The sequence below is a fragment of the Chenopodium quinoa genome, unplaced genomic scaffold (assembly GCF_001683475.1).
Source record: "Chenopodium quinoa cultivar QQ74 unplaced genomic scaffold, ASM168347v1, whole genome shotgun sequence".
Lineage (NCBI taxonomy): Eukaryota > Viridiplantae > Streptophyta > Magnoliopsida > Caryophyllales > Amaranthaceae > Chenopodium > Chenopodium quinoa.
Window position 1 is genome coordinate 3,017,977 of NW_018745533.1, and position 20,326 is coordinate 3,038,302.

General features: G+C 35.6%; 2 protein-coding genes and 1 pseudogene across 2 annotated transcripts; 2 read left to right on the top strand and 1 right to left on the bottom strand.

The window, feature by feature from the left end:
- Positions 1–4,528: 4,528 nt before the first annotated feature.
- On the top strand, positions 4,529–8,430 carry LOC110715924 (heat shock 70 kDa protein-like). The gene is made up of 3 exons (XM_021894542.1): positions 4,529–5,290; positions 6,616–7,281; positions 7,413–8,430. Exons 1-3 carry the CDS (start codon positions 4,826–4,828, stop codon positions 8,223–8,225), a joined length of 1,944 nt encoding a protein of 647 aa, XP_021750234.1. The 5' UTR covers positions 4,529–4,825; the 3' UTR covers positions 8,226–8,430.
- Positions 8,431–8,505: 75 nt separating this feature from the next.
- LOC110715925 lies at positions 8,506–11,890 on the bottom strand (annotated as a pseudogene).
- A 2,737-nt stretch (positions 11,891–14,627) lies between these two features.
- On the top strand, positions 14,628–19,539 carry LOC110715763 (translation initiation factor IF3-4, chloroplastic-like). Its single transcript, XM_021894373.1, has 9 exons — positions 14,628–15,028; positions 15,119–15,158; positions 15,243–15,302; positions 17,650–17,702; positions 17,989–18,044; positions 18,134–18,167; positions 18,289–18,361; positions 18,460–18,552; positions 18,860–19,539. The coding sequence occupies exons 1-9, from the start codon at positions 14,769–14,771 to the stop codon at positions 19,088–19,090; spliced, it is 900 nt and encodes a 299-aa protein (XP_021750065.1). The 5' UTR covers positions 14,628–14,768; the 3' UTR covers positions 19,091–19,539.
- Positions 19,540–20,326: the final 787 nt, after the last annotated feature.

Sequence of the window (20,326 nt, forward strand, 5' to 3'; positions counted from 1 at the left end):
AAAAATGGTTGCTGCCATCCGAGGCGATTACATGAGAGGTAGAAAGGCCTTTGTTTGATAAAGAGCTTTTTGTGACCTTTTAGCTTATTAAGAATTAACAAAGTTTGACCATTCTTAAAAAGCTAAAAGAGTTTTTGGGCTTAATTAAATACTCTTTAAGGCCAAAAAAAAATAAAAATAAATAAATAAATAAATAAAAACATAGTAGGACCTTTTCAAATTAGCTTATTGGGCATTTTTGTTAATATATATTAACAAGTAAGTAATAGTTATTTACCATTATTGTCATTTACATTACTAACTATTTATACTGGCTAATGCAAGCATTAAACTAGTTAATACAATCAACTACATCAATCAATTACTAGCTAATTACCAAATAGGTTGGACCTACAGTCCTATACTACTCCCTCATTATGCAATGGACCATACATGTGGGTAAATTTACATTGAAGTGGATGTGTGTGTGTGTGTCTATATATATATATATATATATATATATATATATATATATATATATATATATATATATATATATATATATATATGGTCCTATTCCTACTTACTTTCTTCTTGGTTTACTCGGACTAGTGAAGAAGAAGAAAAGAGCTTATTTTCTTCCAAGCCATCTCTACGCAGTCTGCAACTTTGATATCTCCCTACCGCTACCGATCAAGCTCAACCTACCTATGGTATGCCAACCTCTAGATTGGACGAGTGCCTGCCCGAGCTAAAGTAAAGCTCTCTAGGTTAGCTATAGGTCAAGTTCTCTCAGAGCCGAAGACAGGGGCTGACTAAGGCCTGTCAAAGAAGTCTCGATTATCAGACCTAATCCGCCTTTCCGTGCAAAATCTCCTTGCGTCAGGCCTATCTCTCATCTTTCAGGCTGGTTGAATGGATCATAGAAGGCCCAAGATGTGCTTCCATTCCTTACTTAGAACAAGTAAGCAAATTCCAATTACCTTACTCTAAAGAGTCAGTGAATTGGAATTACCTTGATTAGGCGCAAAAAGGTTCGAAGAGCTTAGTATATACTATGCGGCGGGAAGAATCGAGGCAACGTTAGTTGTTCATCGGCCAAGTCCGAAAGAAATAGAAAGAAATGGCTTAGCCAATGATGGATTGACCAAAGATTTAAACCCTGGTCAGGCATCCTCGCCGGTCTAATGAGAAAGATTCCGTCTTTGATCCCCGGGAAAACATTTCTATTGAGGCAACTGCACTTGGTCAGTAGAACATAGTCTCGGCTGGACCTACATACCCAATGTTATGATTGAGCAGGTCTCGCAGCTACGGGAGAAGGGGACCTCTTTCGGAGCAAGCTAAAGAGCCCTTCCTTTAGATCGTCGCTTTCCGGTAAGGCAATCAATGAAACCTATCCATCCCCTTTGAGGGAATTTTGCTCCAAACCAAAGAAGGAGTTCAGGCACTTCCGTCAGATACGAGATTGAAAGATATGGCTTTGTCCCGGCCGTTAGAGCGTTAAGCCACTCATTCTCTTAGGTCGTCTCAAAGCGCTTAGTCGAAAGACTTTGGGTCTCCGAGCTTAGCCGCCAGGCGAAGGGTAGATGGAAGAAGGTCTCCGAAAGGCCTATTCCGGTTTCGAGAAGAACGGGCACTCAAACCTATCTTTCATCAGCTGCTCTTGGCCTTTCTTGAATTAGGTGGTCTTGCTTTGAAATAGAAAGGCTGCCTTAGGTTGAGTTTAGGAGTTCTCTCTCCCGGGGGGCAGAAGCAGCAGAAGATGTTTTTGCTCCTACAGAATACCTTGCCTCAGATCCCACATGGGATAGGGTCAAAGGAGCGTGGCGAAGGTGAGATTGGTTACTATTTAACGATGGAAAGAATAGCCTCATTCGTGGACTCGTGCTGCTAATAAAAACCTTTCATTCACTTCGAAACCAAGACCTATAGTAAGTACTTATTCCCGATAGAGCCTTATATGTAGATAGTCAAGCTCGTCTTCTTATCTGGATTCATTGAGTCCTGCCATTCAATTCTAGGCTCAAAGAGGAGGTTTATCCTGGCTGGGCTCATATCAGCTCATTCAGTCGGAACTCACTCTCCTTCCTTTTAATACAGCAACGCCTATGTATAGATCATCAAAACATCAAACAAAGACCTTCTTTTAATTAAGAAAGAAATGCGTGATACTGATATTGAGAAATGAGGAAGCATGAAGGTTAACCAAGTGCCTTAGGTATGTAATCGCTTAATAACATTAACGAGCGGCACTTCCTTTTCTTAATCTTATTCACATCCAGAAGCACTTTACGCTCCGGGACCGATTAGAGGATGTGTCCAACGATCAAAATATAAGCAAGCCTTGCCGCATCCGATAGAAAGAAAATATATGCCAAACTTATATCCAAAAAGCTAAGGGTGTGGACAATAGAAGGTGCAAGTTTTTCCGGGGCAATAAATATTATAACTATCCAATATGAGTCTAGTTTATGAATACGAAAGCCTTTGGAATCTAATAGTCTTTCATATAGGTGGTAAGAAAGAAGATTATAGAACAACCTATTTTCTTCCTAATGCCCGTGGGTGTGGGACTAGTTATATATATATATATATATATATATATATATATATATATATATATATATATATATATATATATATATATATATATATATATATATATATATATATATAGTAATCGTTATTGTGTCCTTACGAGTGAAGCAGTAGATCTAGATGATAAAAAAAATAATACTTCGTAATAAGTTTTCATAAAAGGAACAAAATAAAAATGGATAGATTTAATTTAAAATTATAAGAGAGATGAAAACGAAAGTACATAAAACTTAGGAAAACAAAGTTATTAACATGAACAAATCTGTATAAAAAAATAATAAAAAAAAAAATTAAAAAACTAGCTTGAAATATACTTTATTTTAGTCTAAGAAAAGGAAAGCCTTAATATATATGTCCGTATCAACATTCAAATTAAAATTAATTCATTAACATATAAAAGAGTGAAATAACATCTACAATATAAATCAAAACTAGCAAATACGATATAAATTAGATCAAAAAGATATTAATATAGAAGAATGTTCCTTAAATAAGTTAATGACAAAATAACAGAGAGAGAGAGAGATAACTCAAGTAGTTAGACCTTCCCTCCCGATTCCAAGATTTCCAGGTGATCTTGAGATCGATTCTAATCGTCCACCCTTATGCCTCTCTAAACAGTACACCAAAAAAAAAAAATCACAAAAGTGTTCTTATACAAGTAAGGCATTATTAATCTATTACACAAATAATGTTTCTACAAGTCAATACTTCATTCCATATGAACCCCTAAAAAAAATGGTTAAGCAAGACAATTCATCAAATACAAATTCCAAACGTTAGCACTACTACAAAAAACCCCTATCGAGTCACCTGTAAATGACCTAACGAGTCGTTTTAAAGGCGACTCCACAGCCACCGACACAATAGCTTCCAACTTTAGGAGTCGCCTCTGAGGCGACTTGATAGCTTTTATATAAGTCGCTTATTAGTTGTTAGGCGACTCTATTTGTTAAGCTATTGTGTCGCTTGTGTTGAAAAAGGTGACTCCATAGGTTAATCTATTGTGTCGCTTGTGTTGAAAGAGGCGACACGTAAAAAATCAACATTTTTTCCAAATTTTTATTAGCTCATATAATGTCAGTGTTTATGACACTGAGCATGCTTGATCTCTGGTTCTTTGCATGGAAGGTTGAAGTTCTTGCCATTATGCCAAAGTTACTTTTCATATATATATGATATTGTAACTATTTTATATACATTTTTATAATTAACCTATCGAGTCGCGTCTTACGTATTAGGCGACTTATTAGGTAGTGGTCATATAATAAAGCACCTAACAAGTCGGACTTTTAGAGTCTCCTATATATAAGGTGCGACTTGTAAACATATCGAGTCGCCTCATACTTATTAGGCGACTTGTTATGTTGGGTTTAAAATCAACAAAGCACCTAATGAGTCGCCTAATATACATGAGATGACTTGATAGGTTTACAAGTCGCACCATATATGCATGTGACTCTATAACCCGACTTATTAGGTGGCTTAAATTAGATTTTTAAAGTCACCTATATATAAGGTGCGACTTTTTAACCTATTGAGTCGCCTTATAAATATCAGGCGACTCATTAGGTGAGAGTCGTAGATAAGAAAACTCACCTATTGAGTCGCCTAATATTTATAAGGCGACTCGACAGGGTTTTGAGTCGTACTTTATGTACAGGTGACTATGAAAATCTAATTTAAACCACCAAATAAGTCGGATTATAGAGTCGCATGCATATATGAGGCGACTTGTTAACTTATCAAGTCACCTCATATATATTAGGCGACTTGTTAGGTGCTTTGTTGATTTTAACCCCAACTTAACCAGTCGCCTAATAAATATGAGGCGACTCGATAGGTTTATAAGTCGCACCTTATATACGAGTGACTCTAAAAGTCTGACTTATTAGGGTTTTTTTTTTGTAATAGCGTAGGTTTTTTACTTGCAAAGTTGCAAGCCCTTATATAAACACTTGTCTACATTATGTGTAATTTAAAGGTTGGTTATGGAACATAGAGCTTCCAAGTAGAACTCTCCAACTTCAATTCATCCAACAAAAAACAAAAATAACCTTATAAATAATCATATCAACAAAGCACCAAATATCACCGGTTAATTTCCTACTTCCACGTACATCCCCTTTAATCTTCAACTTTAAATTCATGCATATCCTTAAACTATAGTCTTAAGTCTTTATATATATCTCCTAATATGTAACGTTTTTACAAAACAAGTATTATAGTTATTTCATGCAAAGAAATGGCAAAAGCAATAGGTATTGATTTAGGAACAACATACTCTTGTGTAGGAGTATGGCAAAATGATAGAGTAGAGATCATACCTAATGATCAAGGCAACCGTACCACACCGTCCTACGTCGCCTTCACGGACACCGAACGCCTCATCGGGGACGCAGCGAAGAACCAAGTGGCGATGAACCCCGAGAACACGGTGTTCGACGCTAAGAGGCTGATAGGGAGGAGGTTTTCGGACCCCTCGGTGCAGTCGGATATGAAGTTATGGCCGTTTAAAGTGATACGAGGCGTGGCTGAAAAGCCGATGATAGTGGTGAGGTATAAGGGGGAAGAGAAGGAGTTTGCTCCGGAAGAGATATCGTCTATGGTGTTGGTTAAGATGAAAGAGGTTGCTGAGCAGTTTCTTGGGTTGTCTATTAAGGATGCTGTTGTTACTGTTCCTGCTTACTTCAATGACTCTCAACGCCAGGTTATCACTTGTAACTTATTATTATTATTATTATTATTATTATTATTATTATTATGTACTACTCTTTAATTTTTGTTACTCTTGTTGTTGTGGTAATCTTTATTGTTGAACTGATACGGTATTACAAGTTATGGGTATGTCTTTCGGGAACAGAGGAAGACTTACAAATTAATATCTTTATAAGGGAAAATTATAATTAAATCATCTAACAAATTATGAATAAGCTCGATTATATTGGGGGTGCGATGCATTGGGGTGTATAATGTATATAATCAATTCAATGTCAAAATAAATAAATAAATAAATTCTATGCATATCATGTGTACATGATTTTTACGGGTTTTGTTAACAAAGAAGGAAGTGAAAATAGTTTAGTATTTTTAAAGGAAATAGTAAGATAAAATGGCCTAGGGTTAGAATAGATTTGTTAATTGTTATGTTAGAGTAAAAGATTGAAAGTGAATACTTAAAGATGAAAGAAGTATATACAACAATAATTAATATGTATATTTTAAAATTTTTTTCATATATAATATCATTTTCTTGTAAGAATGGAAAAGAGTAATTTATGCTCTACTCAGTAGTTCTTAAAATTAGCTTAGTTAAAAGTATTCATTTTATTCTACAAGATTAGAGTCTCGTTATAAAGAGAAATCCTAATGCGATACATAGAGAGTAGACAATATAGTGGCTAGAGACGTAAGTTTAACTTGAAGTACATGTAACATGATGTTATAGTACATTTATACTCATAGATGGATTGTGTCAACTTGTTTACATTACTCATAATTTATTCTTATAGATTTTTACAATTTCATGATTACAATATTACTACAGTTTTACATAGGAGTACAAAGTATAAAGTAGCATTTGAATTGATATTGTCAAGAATGTCAACTATCACTCGAATATTCGATTTAATTAGTGCTCGCTCACATAATGAGGTTGCTTTATTTATATATTTTCATTCATTTTTTTGGACACATCTAAGATATCTGGCCCATATATGAACATATGTTACATATCATTTTTTCTTAAAAAAATAAAAATAAAATGTTACATATCATTTTTTCTTAAAAAAATAAAAATAAAATGTTACACATCATTATGATGCTTGACTCATTTAAAACTCTATAATATGAATAATGGATGATTAATTATAGTCATTATTATTCAAGTCCCTGTATATAATGCTTGAAAATGATTTTTATAACCAAAGTAGTTGATAGAGTATATAATATATTCCAGGCCTCAATAATCAGCTTGAGCTTTTGGTTGAATTAGTCCGATCCACTAATAGTAACGTTAATTAATATATTATGCAGGCAACTAAAGATGCAGGAGCTATATCAGGCTTAAACGTGATGCGTATAATCAACGAGCCAACAGCAGCAGCCATAGCATACGGCTTAGACAAGAAGGCAGCTCAAACTGGCGAGAAAAACATCCTAATCTTCGACCTCGGTGGTGGAACCTTCGACGTCTCGATTCTTACAATCGAGGAAGGTATCTTTGAGGTCAAGGCTACGGCCGGAGACACCCATCTAGGAGGAGAAGATTTCGACAATCGTCTCGTAAACCATTTTGTCACGGAGTTTCGTAGGAAGACTAAAAAGGACATAAGTGGTAATGCAAGATCTCTACGTCGTCTTCGTACTGCTTGTGAACGGGCGAAACGAGCCCTTTCCTCTACCGCACAAACTACTATTGAGATTGACTCGTTGTATGAAGGGATGGACTTTTATGCGACCATTACTCGGGCGAGGTTTGAAGAGTTGAACATGGACTTGTTTAGGAAGTGTATGGAGCCGGTTGAGAAGTGTATTCGAGATGCAAAGATGGATAAGAGTCAAATCGATGAGGTTGTTCTTGTAGGAGGGTCTACGAGAATTCCTAAGGTTCAACAATTGTTACTTGATGTCTTTAATGGGAAGGAGCTTTGTAAGAGCATTAATCCCGACGAGGCTGTGGCATATGGTGCGGCCGTGCAGGTAACATTATAATCTTTTTGTGTTCATGTAACGTTTTATTTTTTACTCCGTAAATTATAAGTATGATATGGTATGATATGATCAATGTTGATATATACTTGATATTTTTCATTTGTTGTCCTTGGGTGTAGGCGGCGATTTTATGTGGGGAGGGACATGAGAAGGTGCAAGACTTGTTGTTACTAGACGTTACACCATTGAGTTTAGGGCTCGAGACTGCTGGTGGGGTGATGACGACTTTAATCCCTAGGAACACCACCATCCCTACTAAGAAGGAGCAAATATTTTCTACTTACTCTGATAATCAACCAGGAGTTTTAGTACAAGTATTCGAAGGAGAACGAGCAAGGACAAAGGATAATAACTTGCTTGGAAAGTTTGAGCTTGGTGGGATTCCTCCGGCACCTAGAGGGGTACCTCAGATAAATGTAACGTTTGATATTGATGCTAATGGGATATTGAATGTGGCTGCTGAGGATAAGACTGCAGGGGTGAAGAACAAGATCACTATAACAAATGATAAAGGGAGGTTGAGTAAGGATGATATTGACAGGATGGTGAAGGAAGCGGAGAGGTACAAGGCGGAAGATGAGGATGTGAAGAAGAGGGTGGAGGCAAAGAACTCATTGGAGAACTACGCGTATAATATGAGGAATACGATAAGGGATGACAAGTTCAGAAGCAAATTGGGGGAGGAGGAACGTGGAAAAATCGAAAAGGCAGTAGGAGAAGTCGTGGAGTGGGTGGAGGCAAATCAGTTGGCTGAAGTAGAAGAGTTTGAGCATAAGCAAAAGGAGTTAGAGGGGGTGTGTAATCCAATCATTTCAAGGATGTATCAAGAAGCTGGTGGCGTCAATGGAGAGGCCGGTGATGAGGACATGGGCGGTGGTTCTAGTGATGCACGTGCCGGGGGTGGTGGGCCTAAGATTGAAGAGGTGGATTAAGGTGGTGTGATCATCACCTGAATCATGCTGTGGATTTCAGGATAGCTCCTCTGTTTTAGTTTCCTCTGTTTTGTGTATATGGTGTTGTAATGTTGTTGTTTTAATGTTGCTTTATTTTTTATGTATGAGTTATGACTCTGAATCCATGACTATGTGAATAGAAATAGTCAGTAATTAATGAATAAAAAGGAATTAGATTGTGAGCTACTCATACTCCTAAATTACTCAATCCAAAGCACAAAACCAAAGCGATCAGACATCATCAGAAATTCAGAATATGATATTATTAATTAAGGTGTAGTGAAAATCCACACAGATAACATATTGCATAACCAATGATTATAAATGACATAGAGCTAATGACAGTCAAAAGGCTACTGGCTTTAAAGAAAATAGTTTGCATTTAGCAATTCTATAATGACAGTTAGTAAATAACACAAATGATCCTAGTGTTAAGACACCCTCGAAAATTCTGCAGCTTGCTCCTTATTCCTGGTAAGCACAACCAACTAAGTTATAAGATAAACTGAAGACTTTGAGCATACCTGACTCTCAAGGAGTCACTGCACAATATTACGCTGCCTCCCATCAGGAATTGCAAAAAGAGCAATTGGCTTTGATTGTTTCACAAATGGAACATCGCATCTGAAAGTAACCTTTTCTCTCTAACTGTATGATCTCTCCAGATTTCAGATTTCGCATGTTTGAGTCCCCAAGTGTGAAGGTGTCTTTTCTGGTGACGGGGTTAAGTGCTTTCAGAAATTCCTTCTCCTCCTGGATCTTTTCCTCCTGTGTCTTCTCTCCTTTCTTTTTCTTGAATTTGACCTGAGATAAATAAAAATCAATTAACAAACGAATGGCCAGGACAGGAATCAATAAAAATTGTTATATAATATGGTTGTCTAGGTAGTACCAGCTTCTCCTTAGTAATCAGAGAATCAAAATCCACAAGCTGAAGCTTGACTAGTTCATCTGTCTCAGGAAGCCAGGTCAGTTTCAACTTAGTTGCTTTAACAGATCCTTCGAGATGCAACACACCTAGCAACTGCACCACAGTACCCATCTCATCCCTCTTGATTTCTTTGATGATACAATTCCCCCAATCCATTAAAGTCACCTCATCATTCGCAGAAATGCTCAAAGCATCAGCATAATCGATCCATATATTTTTGGTATAGAGAGTACACTTCTCTCCTGCTTCTTTAAATTTTTTATGGCGAGGCATGACGCGCACAAAGGGCTCTGCAGGGCCATTCGCAAGGGTTATCAGAACTCGGTGTTCCTCGAGCACAGCAGTATGTCTTGGACAAACAGGATCAATGATCTTTTTATTAATGGTCCACAGTTTATCCCATTGCATCAGATTTTGGTTAGTGGAAGCCCCCTGCAGAACAGCATTATAGGATAAGTTTAAAGTTCTCACATACATAATATATACTTTGTAATTTGTATGTCAGCAAAAAGGCACTTTCAATTTAAATTTTCTCACTACGGAGTACATAACATAAAACAGAATCAATGAAGCACAGGTGGTACTGTTAGAGCAAAACAAAATGTAACTACGAATTATACCTGTTCACGTATGAATTGGGTCAGTGCCTCTATCTTAAGACCTCTACGCACCATCCCTTGAATAGTTGGCAAACGAGGATCATCCCATCCGTCAACTCTTCCATTTTGCACAAACCACAGAAGCTTACGCTTGCTTAAAAGTGTATAGACCATACTCAACCTGCTAAATTCATAAAAACAAACTTTCTAACTCCCATATCCTCCTGGATCATGTGACACTGATCATCACGATCACGATACTCATTTGACCGAAGGACATGTGTTATTCCCTCCAAAGCATCTACAAATGAACTAGCAAAGTCATAGGTTGGGTACAACTTATATTTGAAACCAACCCGATGATGGTGAGCTAAATTACATCTGTAGTAAACAGGATCTCTCAGACACTTGTTCGGGTTCTGGAAGTCTAATTTGCCCCTAAGACAACACATCAAGCCTCTGTCAGACCCCAAAATCATCTCCTTCCACAACTCCAAATTCATACTTACACTATTGTTCCTGCACTTGGATTCAACCCCTTTATCCCTTTCGATCCTCATTTGATCTACTGGTGTATCATCGACATATGCTTTACCCTCATGAATCAATTTCTCAGCCATATCCATCAACTGAGGGAAGTAATCAGATGTATAAGTTACAGCATCATAAACAATGCCGAGACTAGCAATGTCTTTAAGAAGACTATCCACAAATTCGGTGCTTTCTTTAGATGGATTAGTGTCATCCAAGCGCACAATCAGACGCCCATTATACTTATCAACAAAATATTTGTTGAGCAAGGCCGAATGCCCTATGTGGAGATATCCATTAGGCTCAGGGGCAAACCTCAGACAAACCTTTCCTACTTAGCATTCGGAAGTTCAATTTCAGGCAAATTAGAACTATGTGTTTTCTTCTTCTCAACACTGCCACCAAACATTGTCAGCACGTGTAATTCACGCGCTCAAGATTCTTGTAATTCAAAAACACCCTCAACCTTTCACTCCTCTTACTCCAAAACCTGTAGGCAGCAAATACAATTTATGTCAAACAATTTATGTACAAAGTATATAAACCCACATTTATCTCACATCTCAAAGCCTTTAAAGTAATTTACTTGATAGGCTTAAGTCACAATATCACAACAATCTATAATATTCAACTTATACAATTCAATAAAATTGTAAATAATCAAATTGTACAATTTTACAAAATCACAAATTGTAAACCCACAGTTCAATTAATATAATCCTCAGAAAATGACCATAAATATTAAATATTGTGCAATGAATTGAGATTTAACACCCATGATTCAAAGAAATAATTAAACTAGAGACAAATTTGTAAAAAATTAAACCCTATAAGATAGAAATTGAATATTTAAAACCCAATAAAATTACTAACAGAGTAAAGATGAAATCGAGTTGCGGCCAACGTTAGAGACGGTGGATTGGTGGCGCCGGCAAGCAAAGGGCGTGGTAGAGAGAAAATAGAAGGAGGGATTACAAGATTTGGCTAATAATTTGAATCAACACAAAATTCAGAATTTATGACTGTAAAATTAACCCAAAAACGTATAATTTTACAGAAATCTGATCAATAACCAAGAAAACCACCATTGATGATTCTGAAAAACACGCTAAACCCTTGTACAAATCAAGAGAATAATTCTACCCAAAAATTCCCCACAAAACTAATTAAAACAACACAATTAACTATAATAAAACACCAAAAATTGAAGGATAATGAAGTGTCACCTCTACAAAATTGATCACGATTGGTAAAGAGAAGAGGAATCCTCGATCTTTCTCACCGAAGAATTGCAGATGTCTTCAGAATTTATAAGTTCAAGTTTAGGCAGAGAATAGAAAAGTGGGTTTGCGCGGGAAGAGCAAAGTGAATAACTGAATAACCCTACAAGAGCGAGGTTGAAATTATTTATAGGAAAAAATTGACATTTACTCCCAGTACCTCGTGTTACATTTGCTAACTGTTTAGTTTTTTATTTTATTTTGCTACAACCTAAAATTAAATAATTAAAATTTCACTACCACTTACCAGAATCCGTTTAGGTTTCGTTAAGTTTATTAAAAAAATAACCCGGCCACCCCCTCCCCTCAACTGCCCCCCTATCGAAATCGGCCCCCCTCCCCCTACCGTTTTCGGCCTTCCCAAACCCAAAGCGAATTTAGGGTTTCACTTATGGTGGTTTTGGGGGTGGTGGTTTAGGGTTAGGGAAGGTCAAAAACGGTAGGGGAGGGGGGCCGATTTCGGTGGGGGGGTATGAGCTGGGGGCGGATTCCGATGGGGGTTTTGGTTCGGGGTGGGGGTCGGGGGTCGGGGTAGCAAGAACGGGGAAAGGAAAAAGGGGGTTTGTGTAGGGGTGGGGGAAAGGGAGGTGGGTTCGCGCCGACGCCAGCAGGGGAGGGGTGGCAGTTGAGGGGTGGGGTGGGGTGGTGGAGAGGGGGCAGTAAGGTGGAGGGGTGGCAGCAAGGTGGCTAAACCCAACCTAACGGAAATAGTAACGGCGTAAGTCAGTTGGTAGTGAAATAAATATTTTAGAGATTTGGGTGGTAGCAAAATAAATTAAACGAGTAGCAAATGTAACATGAGTTATTTTCGTTGTTAGCAAATGTCAATTTTTTCTTATTTAAATTGAAACAATGAAAATTGAGTTTATTTTTCTAAGAAGATTTTTGTCAACAAAATTATGCTTATACACCCTCTGTCCCTAAATTTTTGTCCCAATGCAAAAAATTGAGTCAACTTTTATAAACTTTGACCATAAAATACTCTTAATCTGTAACTGATAATATAGTCATGTGAGATCTTGATTGATGCGCCTCATTGTACATTTTATTGATATTTAATTTTTATAATTTTTACACGTGTGAAAATGGAGATATGACCTTTTTAAACGTTTGTTGGCGACTGCAAAAAGTCAAACGGGGCAAAAAATTAGAGACGGAGGTAGTAGGCTGTTAAATTGTGCCTTGAATAAGATTATATGTCATATGAATATGTCTATCTTGGGCACTGTGTTTTACTTGGGCACCAATTTTGGTAATACTTGGGCACCAAGTTTGGTAAAGTTTACCTTAGGCTCTAAGGTTAGGAGGTCTATAAATACCCCTTAGGATTAGTCATATTCATCATTGAATTTCATGAGTAATATTTCATAAGATGATACTCATGGGGGATAATCATGAGATATTGAATGGAGATATCAATATCACTTTGTAGTATATAAACTGTTATTTGGAAAATTCCTCACGGTCAATAAAACGTTTTTCTCTCGTCTGTCCTTGGAGGTAGCCAATTGATAATTGATGAACTACGTAAATATGTGTGTTCTTGTTAATACATTTTTATTTTGTTTCTCCCTCACATCCGTTATAACATAGGTTTTTTTTGATAAATTTCCCAAAAAAATAAAAAATAAAAATCAATAATTAATTCAATATAAGGTAATTTTTTTATAATGGCAATATAAGCTAAATTACATAAACCTAAAACTGTACATGTATATAAAAAAAAAATTCCTATCAAAACCATTACTCAGGAACATAATTCCAAAGAACCATAACTCATACATTCTCTATTCTTTTTTTTTTTTTTTTTTTTTTTTTTTTTTTTTAACTTAAAACTTTAATTATCAATAATTTTAATTACTCCGTATTATATATTACATAATAATATTTATTGAGACGATTCTAACAAGATCGAATTTTTTTTCTCTATTTTTAACTAGGTTAGAACCCGTGCGATGCACGGATTATGTAAAATTTATTTTTATAATTTGTACATTTTTTTAAAAAATAATGGATAAATATAAATAAGAATATGCACCTTGTACAAAATATCTGTATTTTGAAAATTTTAGATTTTTATCAAAATTATGATATAATACATGTTCAAATTTGCCTAATACATCTTTTAATGTAGGACTATTTATTAGTGTACAACTTAAAATTATTTCATTTTTTAAGGATACATTGATAGGTTGTATTTGTAATATAGAAGCTTCTGTTTTTCAAATTTCAAAATCTATTAAATATGATAGCTTAAAAAAAAAAAGAAGAAGAAGAAGAAGAAGATGACATCATCGTGCATTTAGGCGGGAAAATTTTTATTATGAGAGTGACATAGGACAATGATGACATTAACAAAGTTTTGTTTTAGTAATAGCTAATAGATAGATTCACAAAAGACGCTAAAAGAGATGATAAATAGTGTATACTTCATAACGAAAAAAAAAATAAAAAAAAATGGAGGAAGTATATATATATATATATATATATATATATATATATATATATATATATATATATATATATATATATATATATATATATATATATATATATATATATATATATGTTTGGGCATAGTCCATTGTTCTAAGCCCAGTGACCTGGAATTACGAAAATACCCCTCCATGATCCAGCCCATCATTAGTCAGAGCAAAGTACGGATTTACCCCTAATATGTCCAATTAAGTACAACTTTTGCCACCTGAAAGTACATCTATAAATAGCTCTCCAATCATTGATGATGGTAACTTTTTCCTAATTCTCTAATCTTCTCTCTCTACTTTCTCTCACTAGAAAGTACGTTCGCTGACTTAAGCATCGGAGGGGCTTTCCCGGGTCACACCCCCGGGGTAGTTAACCTTCTTTCTCTTTTGCAGGCCTAGCTCTCGGACAGCAAGGCACAGCTGAGGAAAATTCGGACATACATTGGACATAGTTTTAGGACATCTTGATTACCCTTATTAACCTAAAACTTCCAGGAACATTCTGTTTCCAGAAACAATATATATACCGGCACTGCTCTAACCAAATCCGATTTTAGACCGCCCTAGTTCCAAAATAACCCAAAGTCGAAAGTCGAGAGACTCGAAACACTGAACATCCAGAAAGAGGAAGAGAAGAGACTGTGTTTGTGTGGATAAGAGGCAAAGAAGAAAAAAAAAACAGAGGAACAACAACAATGGCAGGTTTAGCTACTACTGCAGGCAATATCTTAGCTCCGCCATTGTTAACCCGCCTCAAGCTCAAACCTCCTTCTACTCCACTTCTTTCTCTCTCCTCTTTTCAATCCAATCTCTTTGGCCTTCGTCTTTGTATTTCTACCTTTCATTTTCAATCCTTTCCTCTTTCTCTCTCCTCTTCTCACCGTCTTTCTGTTTCTGCTCGATATTCTGGGAAGAACAACGATGATGATCAAGCTCTTGATATTTCTACCGTTAGGTTTTGCTCTTATTATTGAATTATTGAATTTGGTTGAGCTTTTTTTTGTATGATTTTAGCTGAATTGTTTGTGTTTTTTTTTTGAATTAGGTCGGATAAAGTTAGGTTAATTGATGAGCAGCAAAATATGGTTAGTATTTCGGATTTAATTGTGATAATTGTTTGTTTTATTTATTATTTTTGGTGATTTATTTACTAAATTGAATTGAATTAGATTGGAGTTGTATCAAAAGGCGAAGCAATTCGAAGAGCTGAGGATTCACAGCTTGATTTGGTATGTTTTTTAATTGGTGAATTGCCAATTTCTACTGTTTAATTGTTGATTTTGAGATAAATAGTGTTGTATATGTTGATTCAGCTAATTTATTACAATGTTGGGCTTAAATTATGCTTGTTACTTTAAATGAAGATTCTTGGTTTAGGAGTATGTGTGGGTGAAATGCAAGAAAAAATGCATGAAAGTTGACTAAGGGGTGATCTTCCCTTGTTGCTATATACAAAGTACGAAGTATATGTTATTGTTAAAGCATTAGAGAGTAATATAGTCGAGTTGTATTGAATGTGTACATTGAAAGAAATACATATTACAAGAGGAAGGCAGCTAAACTAAGCCTTAGTCGCCTAGGAAACAACGATTGCACGCCTAAACCAAGTACAGTAGTTTACTATGCTAAGGGAACTTAACAGACACATCATGTTTTGTATTTATATTAGACTTTCTAATACCTTTGTACTACACTTGTTTGAACTCGTATACCCTTTTTCCAAAAGTGGCTCTCAATGTTGATTTAAGAAGTGTAGGCGTGTAGCTAGTGAGTGTGGAGTAGGATTTAACCATAGTTTATGGTATAGAAAAAACTATATAATATGATTGGTTGATTACAGCAACTCCCCTGTTCCCTCTTCCAGAATTTCAAGCCAACTTCTTTCTTCATTATTGTATAAGCCAACAGTTTAAATGAGTTTATGATTGTTCATCACCCTCCTAAAAAACTGTTATATAGATTTATAAGCTATATATGAACTTTTTCAGGATAATAAAAAAATAAATACACTCCTGGCAAGGCAATTAATGAATGTATGGAGTCTTTAAGTACAGGCATTTGTGTCTAATGTCTAATACAAGGTGCTGTAAGCTTTGTTACACAGGTCCTATAGTAGTGTACCAAAGCATGCCCTAGTCTTCTGAGACTAGGGTTTGCTCGGAAGGGAATAATATAAACACATCTTACTATTTATATTTTCTATTATCTTTTATTGTCCTCTCCAAGTTTCCGTTATTCATCAAAGGTGTCAAGCATGTGTTTAACATGGGTGGGCAAGGCCATTCGAATGATTTAGAGTATCAAAGAGGCATCCTGTTAATGGTTTGAACTTTGAAACTTTATCCCGGTAGCTATTACGGGTCAAATTTTGGACCTCACAGGAAAAGTGGGGAAGCCATAATGACAGATTTTAAGAAAAAGTGCTCTGTAAAAACTTTGTGGCCTATTACTGTTGGGACAAATTTGAAATTTCCCAATAGTTCTGGTCCATTTCTCGGAACTAGGCTTTTTAAGTTAACGGGACTTTGCTTGGAAGTATCATAACATTTCATAATCAATACAGGACACGGGTATCATTGCATCAGGGTTCTGTTAGTGAAGAATTGTCATGTTTCCCCTTGTGTGCAGGATCTGTGGCAATTGATGTCCTTCAATGAGATAAAGCTTAATGAATATGTTGTTGTATACGAGCATAATTTAGTCAACCTTAGAGATAAATGATTTATAAAGCTAAGCCGGGGCATTCACCTTTGAATTATACAACTATTCTGTGACCCAAATGATATTTTTGTAACATCAAATATAGATACACTGATGGATCAGTAGGATCACTAGATATTGATTTTTCTTTACACATTGAAGTTTTAGATTGTTGACCACATGTCCTTTATTAAGTTGATTGATATTGTTAAATTGGTGGCTGAATGTGCTAGGAAGAGAATAGGGATACTAACGTCTATTTCTTTACAGTGTATGCTTATGTTGAAGGATGTTTTATGATTAATCAACATGTTGGGACTGTAGGATTGATGTCTACCAGAAAAAGAAATAGGGAGGGGGAGTGAGATGCTGCCACTCCTTTGCGTTTGGGATGCAACCCTCCTTTTAGTTTCTTACCCATTTGCTTATGGGTATATGAATTATGATGACTGGATCTTAAAGTCATGTATTCTTGGTTTGAGATGTTGGAAAGATGAAGAGCACAAGTGCTTAGTATAACAATCTATTGGGCTAAAGTTTAAAAGTATTCTATCTACAATCATATCAAATTGAATATGTGAAATATTACTCTGGTAGTCTGGTCTATGTTTTTCCAACTGGATCATACATGTAATTTAATTGAATTTTGCCGTGTTCAAAATGGTGTGGTGTTAAAGTTCTACTACATAATCTTATTTTTAGACTCACTTGTGTTCAGCCTCTCAGACTTATTGGGACTTCATAGTGACTTATCTTTTTTCAGTTGAACTGTGTTAATTCTGCAGGTTCAGCCCAATGGCCTTGTTAGTTTTTGAAATTTAGTGATACATTGATTTTGTGGTTATTAATGATTTTTTTTTTTTTTTTTTTATATAGGTGGTTCTCTCACCCGATGCAGATCCTCCAGTTGTCAGAATAATGAACTATGAGTACGTTTTCTTTTCCTTCCTGGTTCCGTTGATACCTCCTGAAAAATGAGATTTCAGTAATTTCATTGTTCCTTGTAGATTTACTGGAATCATATCATCCCTTCTTTTAATGATTTTACAGATATAGTTTAAGGGGTTGTGGAGACTCGCTCTGTGGTTTGCAATTTCATAGATTAGGCTATTAGCAAGGATTTATATTTGATTTTGTTGTGCTATCTTCTGTGTATATTAGATACTACCTTCTTTCACTTATTTTCTTATTACTTGTCATTTTCATTTTTTTCAGTAAATATAGATATGAACAGCAGAAGAAGAAAAGGGAACAACAGAAGAAAAGTGCTGGTGAATTACTTCTATCTAGCATTTCCAGTAGTCTTACTCGTGCATTTAGTGAAGTAAAAGAAACTAACCCAATTTTCTTTGAATTTTAGCTAGTCGTATGGACTTAAAAGAACTCAAGATGGGGTAAGAACAACCTATCTTCCGCAATTTCTCTTCCGATGTTCTTTTCTCAAAAGAGCTGGAAATGTTGTGAGTCGTGAAAAAGCTTCCTTACCTAACTGGTTTTATTCTGTACTTCTTGTAGGTACAACATCGATGTCCATGATTATTCTGTGCGCCTTAGAGCTGCACAAAAGTTCTTAAAAGATGGTGACAAGGTTAATTTGCATTCCTCCTATGGACTACCATGTGTGCTCCGTTATTCAGCTTTGTGATTTTCACTCACTACATTGAGCATGTTGGTTCTTGTTTACAGGTAAAGGTTATGGTAACTATGAAAGGACGTGAAAAAGCCTTTCTAGATAAGGCGATTCAGCTCATCAGAAAGTTCCAAAGTGACCTTGGTGAGGTAATCACTCTAATTCATGCCAACTGGATGATATGACTTTATCTGGTTTTTAAGCTCATAGTTTTAGGCTTCTTTCTTTTCATTTCAAATTTATTTATCTAAACTTATTAAAACTTATCTAGCCTTATTTTTATAGTAAACTGTAACCTTGATTTGGACTTATTTGAATTTAGTTGAACTTGTATTTCTTGAAACTTCATTCCTAATTTTCTTTGTTGAGTTACATGCATTCTGATTCCATTGAGCTCCAGACAGTGTTGCATTTTCAGCAATTTATTGTTTGATTGTTGATTGATACGATTTGCAGCTTGCAACTGAGGAGCACAACAATTTTGCTCGTCGCAGGAAAGAAGATTTCACCGAGAGATTTATATTTTTGATTCTTGTACCAAATAAAAATGTCGTGCAAAAGGCCCCAGAAGGGCCAAAGAAGAAGCGTGATTCAGCTCCTAATGAAGTCTCAGTTGCCTCTAATGAAGTCTCGGCTGCTCCTAGTGAAGTCTCTGTTGCTTCTAATGAAGTCTCGGCTGGTGTTTAGTGCTACAAAAGTGGTTCAAGCTCTACTGAGAAAATAGGTGGCTGATAGTCTTCATGATGTACAAGGTTTGATAGCAAATTACAGCTTCTGTATAGCATTAATGGAATAGAGTTTGTACGGCTTACACAGTTTGCTCAAGATTGTATAAATATCTTTCGAGTTGCTGTGCTAGAATCAGTATTATATCGTTCTTGAAATTATATGAAAAACATTTTTCTTAACAACGATAGGCCACCAATTACATCAACATCAATTGCTTAGAGCATGGTGAGATTTTTGTTGTAAATTCTACCTCAATTATACGAGAAGAATTTTGATGGATTAGAATTTAAGCAATCTACTATATCTCGTACATGTAAAAGTAAAACTTTCCTATCAACTCAATTACTTGTTGAAGGGCAGTGTAGTACATTTATTGAGTGAATTGTTGTATGACTTATTGAGCTTTACTTGGTTCATTTGCACACTTCTATTGACTCTATGTGTCAACTTTGAGAGTGAGAGACGCTCCATTATCTCATTTGTTTCATCTATGAAATGCAATATTAATGTAGATTTTGCAAAATGATTTAGGAAAAAAAAAAAAAAAAAACATTTTGGCCGTTTTGGGTTTGTATGAGACCTTTACACCTTAGTGATGACTTTTTGCACGTATTCTTTTGCAAATTGGTCGAAGCCGGTTGCACTTGAGAGCAAATGTATGGGCATATATGTAAATAATTCTAAGTTTTGTGTTGCATTGGTGTAAACACTTTCACTTTATGGATGTCAACTAGTTTAGTTGATTAAAGTCTTGAGAATGGTATCCAAAACTTGAGATCAAATCTCGTCTACATCACTGTCATTTGTAGAATTGTAGCTCATTTTACACCATAAAATAAACACTCCCAGCCTTCTACTAATTTGTCAATTGACACAATATAGATCATTTCTTGAATCCCATGCAAAAATCCCTAAAATACATTTTAAGAAGAGTAAAAGAAGGAAAAATAAAAGTATTCATACTCAAATAAGTCGTTGGTACAAAATAAATAAGAGTATAGAAATGCAAAGTTAGTTGAGTTGGACAGTTCAGAATATAACTAGCTAATAGGTAACTTTACTTCAAGGCAATGAGGAAAGGGGACTCCACAACAAACTATATACCAAATAATACACCACACCACACCACCATTAGGTGAGAGACTAAGCTTTATGTCCTACCTTTCTTTCTTCATAAATTAGAAAGCCTCCCCT

Excerpts from the sequence above, each read along its gene's own strand:
- LOC110715924 (XM_021894542.1), top strand. The coding sequence starts at position 4,826 with ATGGCAAAAGCAATAGGTATTGATTTAGGAACAACATACTCTTGTGTA. Across the intron at positions 5,291-6,615 it reads TCAATGACTCTCAACGCCAG|GCAACTAAAGATGCAGGAGC; the intron begins GTTATCACTTGT and ends TATATTATGCAG. Across the intron at positions 7,282-7,412 it reads CATATGGTGCGGCCGTGCAG|GCGGCGATTTTATGTGGGGA; the intron begins GTAACATTATAA and ends CCTTGGGTGTAG.
- LOC110715763 (XM_021894373.1), top strand. The coding sequence starts at position 14,769 with ATGGCAGGTTTAGCTACTACTGCAGGCAATATCTTAGCTCCGCCATTG. Across the intron at positions 15,029-15,118 it reads CTTGATATTTCTACCGTTAG|GTCGGATAAAGTTAGGTTAA; the intron begins GTTTTGCTCTTA and ends TTTTTGAATTAG. Across the intron at positions 18,553-18,859 it reads TCCAAAGTGACCTTGGTGAG|CTTGCAACTGAGGAGCACAA; the intron begins GTAATCACTCTA and ends TACGATTTGCAG.